A 14,320-nucleotide genomic window follows, 5' to 3' on the forward strand; every position below is an offset into this window, starting at 1 on the left:
TGTCTGGTTCATGTTCAATACTGTTTGTATGACACGTGTACATGTTTAAAGCTGCGACCTCCTTACAAAGACCTACATTCAATGCCTTTCAAGGTGATTTTCCTTGGCACTGCTGCAAATGCATACATTTTCGAGCAGCAGTATTGAAGAGCTCAAAGTATTTCTTCTAATCCGGGAAGGAAGGTGTTTAAAGCCAGCGGGATGGAGGCCGAGGGCCACAGACGGCTTCAAACATCAGCTTGGCCGTCTGCGGGATCTCACGCGACCGTTTTTGAACGTCAGCTGAGAGTCAAGCCGAGTCACCATGATATTCCTCATGGACCTGCAGATGATGCTGCTGGACATCATTTACTTCATCCTACGCAATACGGTGAGGGCCGTGATGCGGCCGCGCATAAAGCCCATCGATGGCGAGCTGGTGCTGATCACCGGCTCGGGTGGAGGCCTGGGTCGTCTTTTCGCCCTGGAGTTTACTAAGCGAGGCGCCGAGGTGGTGCTGTGGGACGTGGACGGCGCGGCTAATGAGCGCACGGCCAAGTCGGTGCGTGATTTGGGGGGAAAGGCGCACGCCTACACGTTGGATGTCACCAAAAGAGAGGACGTGTATCGCTACGCCGATGTGGTGAGGAAAGATCTGGGCCGCAATGTCACTATGCTGGTGAACAACGCCGGGGTGGTGGCTGGACAACGAGTGCTGGATTGTCCGGATGAGCTCATTGAGAGGACCATTGGGGTCAACTGTCTGGCACATTTCTGGGTGAGGCAAACGTTTGCTTTCGTCAAGAGTAAAACTGTACATCATACTGTATTTTTTGGATTATACGTTGCTCTGGATTATAGGTCGCACTAGCAGAAAAATGCATAATTAAGAAGAAAAAAACATACGTATATAGGTCGCACTGGAGGATAAGTGGCATTTTTGGGGAAAATGTATTTGATAAAATCCAACACCAAACAACATACATGTCATCTTGAAAAGCAATTTAAAATAAATTAATTAAATTAAAATAAAATAGAGAACATCAGGCTCCGTTTCCCGTCTTTTTTTCCCAACATAACACCGCAGCTCTCGCTCTACGCAACTCAGATGGACACACCTCCTTTTTGGTAACCCAGAACAGTCTTTTACAAGAGTTATTCAGATAACTCGAGCACAAAGAACATGCTAACAAGTTTACCAAAATATCAGGTTTTACTCCAAATCACCAAATCCAAGGAAATCTTCATCCTCGGTGTCACTTTTAAATAACTCCCCCAACTCGGCAGGTAGACAAGGCGCCACTTCCTCTTCTCTGCGCTCTTGCGGTTTAATGTGAAAATAACATGCGAAATGATATACAGTAATAAAAAAAAGCATATATAAGTCGCTCCGATTTATAAGTCGCACCCCCGACCGAACGATGAAAAAAACTGCGACTTATATTCCGAAAAATACGGTAATTGCAATATGGAGAACAAATGTTGACATTGTGTCCAAAAATCATCCTCACGTTCAATCAAAATCCTGCAACCAGTATTATCACCACACTGATTTTTTGGGGCTTGTTTGTCCAAATACTATCAATAAATAGAGATGACATTCACTCATTCACTGCCAGACAATGTGCAAAAATGTGTCCACCCCAGTGTCAGGGTTTTTGTCATCTTCATTCAAATTGCAGGACTCACAGAATATTGAGTTTTCGGACTACATAAATATTCAATGCCTTAACTCTCTAATTTCATCAGAAAAAAACGAGTTAATTCTTAAGTTGTATGGGTCTGGAGGTATCTGAGCTTGAAATGGGGGCAGATGTACAAAAAGCAAATGCTGATCCTTTGTGTAAGGGAAAAAAGATTACCAGATGTCTGACCAGCTCTTTATCGGCAACCACCCCACCCACACCTCCAAGAAAAAACAAACCTCGAACAAAATTGGGAATGGCGCGCCATATTTTCAATTCCCGAATAAATTCGGGATGGCAGTGAATGAGTTAAAATAACATGATTAAGTCTTTTTGAACTTTTCTATAATTACATTCAATGCAGCGTTAAAAAAAACCAACACTCCCCTCTTTCATCACAAAAAAAGTTCATGTCGAGCTTATTTAGTGAAATTGGGGGCGGCTGTATAAAATGCAAATGCTGCCCCATCGTGGGAGGGAAAAACATTGCCAGAGGTCTGACCTGAGCTTGATGCACACCATCCCGCAAGAAAAAACACATTTGGAAATAATAATAATAATAATAATAATAATAATAATACATTACATTGTAAGCGCCTTTCAAAGCTCTCAAGGACACTTTACAGTAAAATACATAAAATACAATCACAAATAGTGCTCCACGTCATGCCTTTCAAATCCCGAATAAATTTGGGAATGGCAGTGAATGAGTTAACAGAACCAGACACACAACATAGTAGCTTCTTGTTCTCCAATGATGAAAGTATGGTGATTCTTTCTTTGTTTTGAAAGCTTTTGGACTCCCCCTACAGTAAAAAAAAAAAGAATTTCCTCATCCTATGTCATTCCCGAATTTATTGGAAACTATGACATGGAGCGTCATTCCGCAATATGTTCAGGTTTTGGTTTTTCTTGCGGGGGGGCTGCGGTTGCACTTATTTTCCAAACATGAAAATATCAGGCAAGCAATTGTTTTGGTATTGGTTTTTTTGGGGATAAACACAGAAAAAAAATTGAATTGCAAAATGCATTTTCATCCTCAGATACTGGAACACAGCAGGTTGTACTTGCTCAACAATAAAGCACACTAACACAATCCCCTTTTCACGGTATTCCTGACAATCCGCTTAATGCGAAGCTGCTCACGCAACAAAAACGTTCCCTCACGTTGCGTAGCATTCAGTTCAATCACACTGAAACGTTACGTACCTTTCTATGAGCCTGTGCCTTTTGTGCGCCTACGTCATCCGGTGTGCGTTTGTGTGCGTGTTTGCCAGACAGTGAAGGCCTTCCTGCCTCAGATGAAGGCCCAAGATCACGGCCACATCGTGACCATCGCCAGCGTGCTGGGACTCTTCAGCACAGGCTGCGTTGAGGTGAATTGGGGCTGTAAAAGGAACCACAACACAGATTCAAGATGTATCACAAATGAACAACTCAAGTTTTTTTTCTCCTTTTTAATCACAAAACGGATGTGTTTCCTCATCTGAGACAGGATTACTGCGCCAGTAAGTTTGCCGCGGTTGGTTTCCATGAGTCGCTTGCTCATGAGCTGCTGGCTGAGGAAGTGGAAGGTGTCAAGACCACTCTGGTGTGCCCTTACATTGTAGATACGGGCATGTTTGAAGGCTGCAAGATAAGGTGCGTTAGCGCTAATTCCACATTACTGCAAGTTGTACCTTGAGATACGAGTGACATGACGAAATACAAGGGCTGAAGGACTTTGAAAACTAATCCAATTGCAATTTTACATTGCGATTGAATATACTGTATTTTCCGGTGTATAAGGCGGACTGGTGTAAGAGGCGCATTCCCAATAAACGGTGTATTTTCAAACTTTTTCCATGTATAAGGCGTACTTTCATTGAATGAAAAGAGTTGCCCGGCACTTATCTACATATGAATAAATAAACAAATACAATATACATGCATAAATATATGTAAAAAAATAAAGGCAGCTAACCTATCAAAATGAGAGGATTTTTTTTCATTTGCCAAAATATTTGAAAAGTGCATGCAACTCAATTATGACGTAGAATTTAATATGATTAAAGGACAACCGACATCTCCAGACAAGTTGTGTCCATAATTTGTAAAATGGCCTCAAATTACCCCTACTGAGTGTATTTTACGATTCCACCGCATATAGCTATATTTTATGTTTTAAGACTTGCGCTGAATATTCAGGAAGTCTTGTTTTTGAGTTGGTGACGAGTCCTCACGTGACATCACGAAGGAACGCCCCTGACCGAAAAGAGACGCATCGTAGCGGTCCTTCCATCACGTCAATGTAATTTGCTGTACTTGTTTGATCTGGGGACCTCGTGTTGCACCCAAAAGCCGCCAAAAGAGGGCGTCCAAGCTCCACATTAGAAATTTATCAGCCTGTGGAAACGGAAGTGGCCACAGGAGGTCGCCATTTTGTGCCACTTTTTCGTTGAGACATTTCCCCTCAATGTTGCCTCAAAATGGCACGGAATAAATTCTTTAATCGATTGCAAACATGTATGCTTTCCTCTTCAGAACTATTTGAATCATATTCATAACTGGATGTGTAACAAGAAAGCATATTCTCTGACTCTGAAGCCATTGTTTTGATTCTCCAGCAATGCAAGACGTCTTGGCGGGACGTCACGAACTGGGGGCGGGACTTTCTGAAAATGCCCAATTCGCAGCTCAACTTTTTGCACATTTAGGACACTTATTGGTGTTTTGCATTTCACTAAAAATATCATACTGCGTGTTTTGGGTATTTTAGATGCTATAAAACGTTTTTCTGATGTCAGTTAAAAAACAAAAAAGTGACGTCGGTTGTCCTTTACGCATTCACATTAAAAAAAACACAAAAAATCTAAACTAAAATAACACATATAAATCACTTCAATTTTTCATGAAAAAATGATACGGAATCAAGTACACTACCCTTAAAGCACTTTTCTTATTTACATATGAATAAACCAATAAAATGCACATGTATAAAGTTTACATAAAAAATCAAGGCAGCCAATCTGCCAAAGTTAGCTTTTTTAATTTTTTGAATTGAATCAAATTGAAGCCCTTGTGATATGAAAACTGCATGCAACCCGATTATGACATTCCTATAATGTACTTATCAATATACAGGCTATAGAGGTGCAGTTTCCCCAAATGATTTTTAAATGAAAAAATAAATTAGGAGAGGGGAAAAAAATATGTGAATAGATGAATATACTGTATTTCTGTGTGACTTACCCTATCAAATTCTATTTGGTCCAACAGAGAGGAAATGGAGTTCGTCCTGCCCCCTCTCGAGCCTCAGTACTGCGTGGAGCAGGCCATGAACGCCATCCTCATAGACCAACCCCTTGTGTGCATTCCCCGTCTCACCTACCTGCCTGTCCTCTGCAGAGCGTCAGTAACACGTCTCGTCACACTCAAAGCAACCAAAACCCGCTGATAGTTTCCTTTTAATTCATTTTTTTGTGTGTGTCTTTCAGGTTACTGCCATGGGAATCCAACGTGGTTTCGTATCGTTTCATGGGCTCTGACAAGTGCATGTATCCCTTTATTGAGACCAAGAAGAAAAAAATGTTAAACAGTGTCCGCTCCTTTGCATAACATTTCAATCATTAAATGTACAGTACACATTTCAGACAATAAGGTCAGATGAAAGAGGATAACAGGCCCATTGCCGGGATTCACTCACATGCTGAAGGTCAAGACAGTCCAAGAAACGCAGAAGGCCAGATGACGACTCAGTCAAGTAGTTATCAGCTCTGCAGTCATGTCGAATCCAACAAAAACACTCATGAAATGATCCAAATCTGTAAATGCTGTGTTGTATGTGTTCATATAATTAAAAACGTGACTACGTTGTAAAGGAAACATTTTGTACATATACGTGCATATATATATATACATACACACATATCTATATATATATATATATATATATACACACACACACACATATATATAGTATATACATATATATATATACACATATACATATATACACACACATATATATATATATATATATATATATATATACACATATATACATATACACACACACACACATATATATACATACATATTCATATATATACATATACAAATACGCACATATACACACACACACACATATATATATATATATATATATGTTTATGTTATGTGTGTGTATACATATATACACATACCTGAACCTATATATATACACATATATAGATACACATATACATATACACACATACATACATACATACATAAGTACACCATATAAGCCTTTTTAATCCATCAACCACTGACCAGATGTTTGTTTTGTGCGCATGAACACATGGGTTTATTTCCATAAGGAGCATAAAGGGACGGGTGGCCGACATAGAGAGAAAGGGAGTTAAGACGGCTCCGCCACGCACAGTGGAAACAACATCACGTTACATCACACGCTACATTTAAAGTTACACACTCTTTCTTCCTGGCCTTGCGCGTCGAATATCGGTAACACGTCACTTGTCGTTTTTGAGCAAAAGCATTGCAGAAAACTGCACCCTAAACAAAAGGTGAAAAAACGGGACTTCTCTCTTTTTTAATGAATAACCAAAAGGAAGTAATAAAACATAATATTTAAAAACAATGGTTAGCAGGACATAATTCACAGTTTGTATCTTCAACTGAGGTGTCAAATGATTGGTCATGATGCAGCAACTCTCACTTGTGAGCAACAAAAGAATGTACAATTAAACAACATCAATGAGGTCAAAAAACAAAATGTTCAGTTCAATCTTGTTTAACTGTTAACACGGAGCAACGGCGAACATGACTGGCAGCCGCCAAAAACGTCCTGCAGGCGACTTGGAACACAGTGTCTTCAAGTTTTCTCGAGTGCTTTTAAAGTCTAGCCAACCTGACGGTCTAACCGCTGCCGTCCAGGGGCGGAGCCAGTGTGCTTGAGTTAGCCGGTTTGGGGTGTAGCTCGCCCTCAACCTCCCGTTTCACACATCTGATGGAAACACGATGGCTTCATGAAAAACGCGATCATTGTTTCAATGGCCATGGTGAAAATCGGAAAATCTAGGAGGAAAATGGAGGCTTACCCAGAGATTGTTCCATTTGCCGTCCGCTCGTTTAACAGTTGGTCGTACTCTGACAGCCGTTTCAATATATTAAGTGCAGCCTGTCGAGGTGAATACGAATAATTTGAATCTTTTTCTCGCAGCTGTTACCAAGCAACACAGAGTACAATTACTTTAGGCGGTTGTGTCAAATAAACTGACACAATTAGGAATTTAGCAAAAATGTACGCCTAGAGACTAAATAATGTATATGCCTATCATCATGTGATGTTGAGCATTTATAAGGAAAAACTAAATGAAAATGTGTTTGTCCTTTTGTGATGTCACCAAAGAACAATGAGAGAAGAAGAAAAAATGGTGATAACCAAAGAACCAAAAACAAAATGTATTAGCTCGGATGACGCTACGTTACGGTTAAACTCAATTAACTCATTCACTGCCAGACGATGTGCAAAAAAAATGTGTCCACTGCAGTGCCAGGGTTTTTGCCATTTTCACTCAAATTGCAGGAGCCACAGAATATTGAGTTTAAGGACTACATAAACATTCAATGCAGCGTTAAAAATCTTAGATTATCTTTTTTCATCAGAAAAAAAGAGTTAATTCCTAAATTATATGGGTGTGGAGTTATATGAACTTGAAATTAGTGCGGCTGTAAAAAATACAATACGATACATATTGATTTATATAATGCTTTAACAACAGCTGAATCTGCAACACAGCCCTAACGTGGACAAAATGCAAATGCTGCCCCCTCGTGGAAGGGAAAAAACATTGCCAGAGGTCTAACTAGTGCTTTATCAGCACCCCCCGCAAGAAAAAAAAACTAAAACCCAAAAAATTCTGGAATGGTATTCAACGTCACACTTTTCAATTCCTGAATAAATTCAGGAATGGCAGTAAGAATGTTGAAAATGGTTGAAGAGTGCTCGGTGAATGTGGCGCCCCTTTCCCACATGTTAAGATATTACAGAAATTATTCAATACTGTAGAAATAAATCTATACAGAAAAAAAGTTTGCCGAAAACTTTTTTTTTGGGGGGTGCATGAATGATGAACTTTAGTGTACAGTCAGACAGATACTGTACTGTATGTGTCTGCCAAGCTTCTCGGGGGGTGGGGGTGAGTTTTGCTTAAAGTTAATTTTATAATACAATCATTAAATTCTCCTTCTACCCTTGAGTGCTAAAGTTTACTCCGAAATATTGCCTGTACAGTTAATGAAGGCCTTATGTTGGTGAATGTTTGAGTGTGGTAGAAAAAAAGAAATTAGATCATGGATCATGCATTGACTGTCCTACCACATCATGGCAGGATTCTACATCTTTTCCCATTCCATGGCTGATGAGCGGCGGCTGGGAGGAACAGTTGATCAGCGATACAAACTCATTCTTATTATTTTTAGGGAAATCTTTATATTCCACCTATAAACAAAAAAAAATGCATTTACCCATCAACTAATCACACAATGATTGAGTGAAGAAGACGGCTACCTGCAGGCCCTGCACAGAGGCGAGGTAAGCCAGTTGTTCAGAGGGCCTGGTGAGGGGCCCTTGGGACGTCTGGATACTTTTATTTTTGAGGATGGCCTCCGCCGTGTGGGACGTTCCGGCGTACAGCAGCTCGTTGGCAATGACGGCGGTGACGGTGGCCTTGCCTGGGTTTGGCGTTGCCCGGGCATAGTGTGGTCCTTGGCAGGCGCCGACCGCTTGAGCCACTTCTGGCACCATTGGAAGGATCCCCGCAGGAAGCTGCTGGTGGCTCAAATAAGGCAGGCGGAACTCCTCCTCCCTGCAACCTGTGGGATTTTGTCGGAGGATGTGATTATGTCAGGAAGGGAGTTATAATTTGTACATTTCAACCATGAGCTCTCACCCAAGGGTAGCTGCTCTGCAGAGCCGGGCTCAAAGAACGTCACCTTGCGCCCGTCGCCGGGCTTTTTCACGGGGGTCTGAGAATTCCGCAAGCAACAGACATGCAAGATCAAGCAATTGTCATGAATTTGTATTACTCGAAAAAGGTCGCAAAAAAATACCCTCTCTTCAGTTTTGAGTGCCGGTTTAGTAGGCTGAGGTTGAGGCACTTTATATCCCAGCAGCTCCAACAACTTTTCTGCAGCGTTCTTCTTGGCCACTTTTTTGCTCGGTCCCATGCCCTCCGCAGACTGGCCGCACACTTGCACCTGTGATAAAAGCACGCAGGCAGCAATCGTTACAAAAAAAATACACATAAAAGACTAAAGGCCTTTTCACACTGCATTTATCGGACTGCAGCGTGCTGCCAACACAGACACGGTGGGCCGTCGGGGCCTGCAAGGCCTTCTCTGCTGGCCTAAAAATATCTGAATCACAGACTAATACAAATTATATTTTGCCCATGAATTCCAAATCGTCTTTCAGCTTCCTTTCGTTGCTTTTCCCCTGTTTTTCTGCCTCCAGATGTGTGTTTTCATATTGAAGCATTTAACCAATCACATTTCAGCCATCATTTGTCACCAGGGTCAGAAATCTACCTGGACACCTACACAATCAGTTCTGCAGGCCCTGGACCATAAAAATCAATGTCAATGAAACTGTCGCTATAACCAATCAGGGTTGGACCCAAGGCATGCTGGAAGGCACTGGAAATGTTTTCGCAAACTGTGATTGGCTAGTGACTAGCCAATCATGTGACCAAGTGCAGTGTGGAAAGTCTTCATATGGGAGAAGTGATGAGTGCTCGGGTTGCGGCGGACTCACTTGCATGACAAACTCTCGACGGCGCGGCAGCCCTCTTTCCGTCACCATGCTGTATTCAGGCTCCTTCTCCTTTTTGGCCTGCTGGATCTGAGCCAGACGGCTGATGGGATTCATTCCTTGGCCGTATTCTGGGCTGGTCTGAAGCTGTGGGAAACAGCCACGAGATGGACTTGGATTCATTTCCATTTAAAACTTTCCTTTAAGAATGTTGTCACAGTCCTGAAGCTACGCAAGTACATTGATACCTCAGCTCACGAATGTAATCGGTTCCCAGAAAGTGTGTGTAAGGCGAAAAGTTCAACAAGTGCAACATTTCAGGAGTACCTTAATAATGGATTTGGTTTTCTTCTTGATGCGTGGCAGCGTTTTCTCCATTCTAGGTATGTGAGGTAGCCTCTTCAAGTCCGAAAGCACAGCGGCGGCAGCTAACTTTTTTGCAATCTTTTTACTCTTCCCCTGGCCCTCTCCGGTGAACTCTCCTACGGCAACGCGCACCACAAAGCTCTTGATGTGTGGCGGACCGTCTTCTTTTAACACCTGGGTAACGCAGGCATGTTGAGATTTGGGAAAATACGCAGACAATGTGTTGTTCATGAGTCTTCATTTAAAATGGACGATACCTCAAAATTGACAGGGAGGTTACGCTTCAGTGCAATCTCAAACACTTGACTGATTTCTGACTTGTTGAGGTTCTCTTCTTCGGGCTCTTCGTTCTCCTGAGAAAGAAAAAGCAAGAAATATAGATTCAATGGGTCAACAGGAATGGTGAGCGCAATCCCAAACCTCTGGCATTTGCTGCAATATGGGCTCCCTCTGCAGCACTTTCAAGGCCTTAAAGGCGGCGTCCTGCTTGGCGAGCTGCCGCGTGCGTCCCTTCCCGATAAACTGCTGGCCTCCGATGTTAAGTTCCATATGGTAGATCATTGGTCCCATGGGGGCAAACGGGTAGTAGTAACTGGATGCACAATTAACGGTGACCTTTCTTAACTCATTCACTGCTAGAAGTGTGCAAAAATGTGTCCACTCAAGTGCCAGGGTTTTTGTCATTGTCACTTGAATTCCAGTACCCACAGAATATAGAGCTTTTTTTTGTTTTTGCACTCAACCAATGGCTCGTTATATTTTTGGATGATGTGAAGAACCAAATATAAATCATTCATCTGGACTGCTATGGTGCCATTAACTCATTCACTGCCAGACGTGCAAAAATGTGTCCACTCCAGTGCCAGGGTTTTTGTCATTATCACTCGAATTTCAGGACCCACAGAATATTGAGTTTTAGGACAGCATACACATTCAATGCAGCGTGAGAAACCTTAGATTCTCTTCTTTCATCAGAAAAAAAAGTTAATTCCTAAATTATATGGTTCTGGAGTTATATTAGCTTGAAATGAGGGTGGCTGTCCAAAATACAAAGCAATGCATACATATTGGTTTAAATAGCGCTTTAACAACAGCTGAAACTGGAACAAAATGCCAACATGGAAAAAAGAGTAATGCTGCCCCCTTGTGGAAGAGGAAAAACATTGCCAGAGGTCTGGCCAGCGCTTTATCGGCACCCAAGATAGAAAAAAACAAAGCATGAACTAATTCGGGAAGGGCGATGTATGTCATATTTTCAATTCCAGAATAAATTAATGAATGGAAGTGAATGAGTTAAACAAATTAAATAATGGGACAGTTGAATGACACTGAAAATGGGCCAAACTTACTGTTGCATAGAGCGCTGATAGGCACCCGGAAAACGGCCGCCATAACTCAAATGTGGTGGTCTCATTGGGTATTGGTCGATGGGTTTGTAGATAGGCTTTTTACTAAGTTTTGAGCATAATGCGTTCAACTCCATGATTTGAATCATCCCATCTGCCACATACAAGGAAAGCAACATTGAGCATGATATTAAATGGACTGATCTGCCGTAAGAGCAGCGGGAGGCACCGACCTGAGTTCTTGCCGATGTTACGCGGTGTCCTGATGGTGGGCTTTGGAAGTACAGTCTCAGCCAGGGCAGACGTAGCCGCAGAATGCTTAGCCTTCTTGATACTGGTCCCCTCAGCATCCCAGTGCTGATCTCCCAGGGTGAGCCGCACTGAGAAAATCTAATAGGGACAGATTACATCGTAAATTCTCCCTTCATATAATAATAATCATGAAATGAAGTGAAAGATTTGATCGACATACTTTGGAGTGAGCCGGTCCTTGTTCGCTCAGTAGCTTATACTCAGGTTGGAGCTTGTTGAAACGGGCTAACTCATTCACCAAACACATGGGGGTCTTCTCTTTAGGGTTTGCCATGTTGGATACTGGAAGACCACCAAGGAATTCAGCATTAAAAAAAAAAAAAAAAAACAACTCCAGAAATGGCCTGAAGATCAAATAGTAATGCGGTGAACAAAGTGCAACAGTTGAAGTCGTCAATATGCTTGCATTTGTCCATCCACTAAGCTTATAGGAGTTTTTGGGAAGTTAAAGTATACCACAAAAATCTACAATTTAACCTTAGGTCTAAGATTGTTGAGGATCAAAGGCTTCTGTACATACAATGTTTTCCCCTCCTTTGGATTTCATAATGGATCTTCAGAAATGGAGGAACAGCCTCAATAGTCAAGTGACGAAAAATATTCCTTCAAATGTCAACTCATTCGCTCCATTCCCAAATTTATTCGGAATTTGAAAAGTGTACCGTTGAGCGCCATTCCCAAATTTGTTCGGTTTTTGTTTTTTCTTGCAGGTAGTGTACCGATAAAGCGCTGGTCAGACCTCTGGCAATGTTTTTCCCTTCCACCAGGGGGCAGCATTTGTCTTTTGTCCATGTTAGCGCTTCGTTACAGCTTCAATTGTTTTTGTAACGCTACAGAAATCAATATGTATTGTATTTTCTACAGCCACCCCCATTTCAAGCTCAGATAACTCCAGATCCATATGATTTATGAGTTAACTCTTTTTATTCTAATTAAAAGAAGAGAGTTTAAAGTTTCTTACGCTGAATGAATGTTTATGTAGTCCTAAAACTCAATAGTGTGCCCTGCAATTTGAGTGAAAATGACAAAAACCCTGGCACTGGAGTAGACACATTTTTGCACGTTTTGCAGTTAACAGTTAAACATCACACAATCGATATTCCAACAAAAGTACAGCCTGGTGAGCAAACAGTGAACAAATAAACACACCTGTGACAGTACTGTACGGAGTGGCTGAGCCTGCAGGGAGAGCCGAGCTCCTGACGGGCTGCCCTGCGCTCTCCGACGCTAATGTACTCGTAGCGCAGGGGATGCTAAAAGATGGCCTCAACGGAACCTGCCCCAGATGTCGTGGGGCTGGGGCGGCAGGCATGGGACTCGCCGGACAGTGGAACTGGAGCTGGGACATCCCTGCTGGTCAGGAAGGGCTTTGATAGGAAAGTTTTCAGTGTAGCGATGCTCGGGGAACTGTTGATAGACAAGAGGATAGGTTAACAATGGTGTACAAATGAGAAAGAAGAACAGGCTTGCAAGCTATCGCTTAAACTAGGGTGGACAAGAGCATTTGATTCTTGAAACGAAGAGAACATTCAACCTAATGGGAACGGTGATGAACGCTCCCACGACATTTAACCTAATCATGCTTAAGATATGCTAAACTTGTGAAACCCTGCATTTTAATTGCCATTTACAGGTTTGTCAGGAGCAACTTGTGTCGTGCAATGAATGGCATGACTATACATTGTTATTATTCGTGGAAATAAAACAACAGCGTCAATTTTGACCACATAAGGGTATTTCATTGTAAAATGCCAAGAGACGCTATAAGAATTTAGTATCATGTGGGCTGGAAAATGTAATTATCAATATGCAGTACTTGAATAGACATGGCTGCAAGCAACAACTAAAATGTCTGTAAACCTGGAAAATACAACTAAATTGTGTTGACTTTTTTAATTTTAACACTTGATAGATGTTGAACCATTGTACTGTAGTACAATTTGAACGACTGGAATTCAACGCAGTTTTAACTGGTCACGCCATCCATCGTTTCCACGTACACACTTATGTTTCCTCTCAAACAAAGACCTACTTCTTTTTCTCTGGAGAGTTGCACAAATGGGAGTGGTTCAAGTCCAATTCATTTCCTGACTTTCACTTTAAATTCACATAACAAACCCATCATGGGTGATAGAACAAAAATATGTTGACTTGGGCTATATTCTAACTAATTAAGTTGGGAGGGCTAAACGGTGACCTCGCCAGAAAACCATTCAAATGCCATTTATATTAATTTCAAATGCCATTTATATTAATTGCATTTGAAATGTCCTTGCGTCACATGACTACAAATATATACAAATATATTGAGTCTGCGTAGAAATAAGGCCGCTGGGTCAGTGTTCTCCATCCAGACCACATTCGAGATAATGAGCGTCTTTTGCTAATTCAGGTAATCACTTCAGAACATTTGTCTAATGTGGAATTTATCACATCAGGCAAGCCAATTGATTCGACGCAAACTGAATACCATCCTAACTAAAGCAGTTGACATTTTCCCCACATCAGTAAGAGTATTTTAATATTGTTCCCCATCGGAGAACCGATGAAAGTGCTAGCTTTGCTACATTAGCCTCGAAGAAGTCTGTACAATACAAAGCCTCACCTTTGCGTTCTCCTGTCAGGTTTGAAGACAATCAATATGGCACGCTGATTGGGTGTTGTCCGAATTACTAAACGGCCAGTTTTAAGGGTTCATTGACATAAATTTTCAATCAAATCGTGGGTGGCGGACATGCAGATAAGGGAGAGACAGGGCAAACACTAAAGAGAATGGTTCGACGTTCAGTCAGCTTCCGGAAGTGACGTAATATTAAAAGTAAAAGTTCTCAAAATTT

At 41.6% G+C, this 14,320-nt stretch overlaps 2 protein-coding genes across 2 annotated transcripts; one reads left to right on the forward strand and one right to left on the reverse strand.

Annotated features, from left to right (window-relative positions):
- Positions 1–204: 204 nt before the first annotated feature.
- rdh20 (retinol dehydrogenase 20) lies at positions 205–5,522 on the forward strand. The gene is made up of 5 exons (XM_089010047.1): positions 205–757; positions 2,942–3,040; positions 3,160–3,305; positions 4,923–5,054; positions 5,141–5,522. Exons 1-5 carry the CDS (start codon positions 305–307, stop codon positions 5,259–5,261), a joined length of 951 nt encoding a protein of 316 aa, XP_088866173.1. The 5' UTR covers positions 205–304; the 3' UTR covers positions 5,262–5,522.
- A 397-nt stretch (positions 5,523–5,919) lies between these two features.
- stau1 (staufen double-stranded RNA binding protein 1) lies at positions 5,920–14,262 on the reverse strand. Its single transcript, XM_089010965.1, has 15 exons — positions 14,089–14,262; positions 12,633–12,890; positions 11,644–11,765; positions 11,405–11,561; positions 11,175–11,325; positions 10,246–10,417; positions 10,083–10,178; positions 9,787–9,999; positions 9,463–9,606; positions 8,760–8,906; positions 8,600–8,675; positions 8,218–8,522; positions 8,026–8,148; positions 6,746–6,825; positions 5,920–6,651 (listed from the first exon to the last, which is right to left on the reverse strand). Exons 2-15 carry the CDS (start codon positions 12,829–12,831, stop codon positions 6,564–6,566), a joined length of 2,073 nt encoding a protein of 690 aa, XP_088867091.1. The 5' UTR covers positions 12,832–12,890; positions 14,089–14,262; the 3' UTR covers positions 5,920–6,563.
- Between the last annotated feature and the right edge of the window lie 58 nt (positions 14,263–14,320).

The sequence above is a fragment of the Hippocampus bargibanti genome, linkage group LG12 (assembly GCF_051943395.1).
Source record: "Hippocampus bargibanti isolate YZ-2025 linkage group LG12, ASM5194339v1, whole genome shotgun sequence".
Taxonomy (NCBI): Eukaryota; Metazoa; Chordata; class Actinopteri; order Syngnathiformes; family Syngnathidae; genus Hippocampus; species Hippocampus bargibanti.

Coding starts and splice junctions, on each gene's coding strand:
- stau1 (XM_089010965.1), bottom strand. CDS start 12,831: ATGTCCCAGCTCCAGTTCCACTGTCCGGCGAGTCCCATGCCTGCCGCC. Junction 11,326..11,404: donor TAACATCGGCAAGAACTCAG/GTCGGTGCCTCC, acceptor TGTATGTGGCAG/ATGGGATGATTCAAATCATG. Junction 8,149..8,217: donor CCTCTGTGCAGGGCCTGCAG/GTAGCCGTCTTC, acceptor TTTTGTTTATAG/GTGGAATATAAAGATTTCCC.
- rdh20 (XM_089010047.1), top strand. CDS start 305: ATGATATTCCTCATGGACCTGCAGATGATGCTGCTGGACATCATTTAC. Junction 3,306..4,922: donor TTTGAAGGCTGCAAGATAAG/GTGCGTTAGCGC, acceptor TTGGTCCAACAG/AGAGGAAATGGAGTTCGTCC. Junction 5,055..5,140: donor CTGCCTGTCCTCTGCAGAGC/GTCAGTAACACG, acceptor TGTGTCTTTCAG/GTTACTGCCATGGGAATCCA.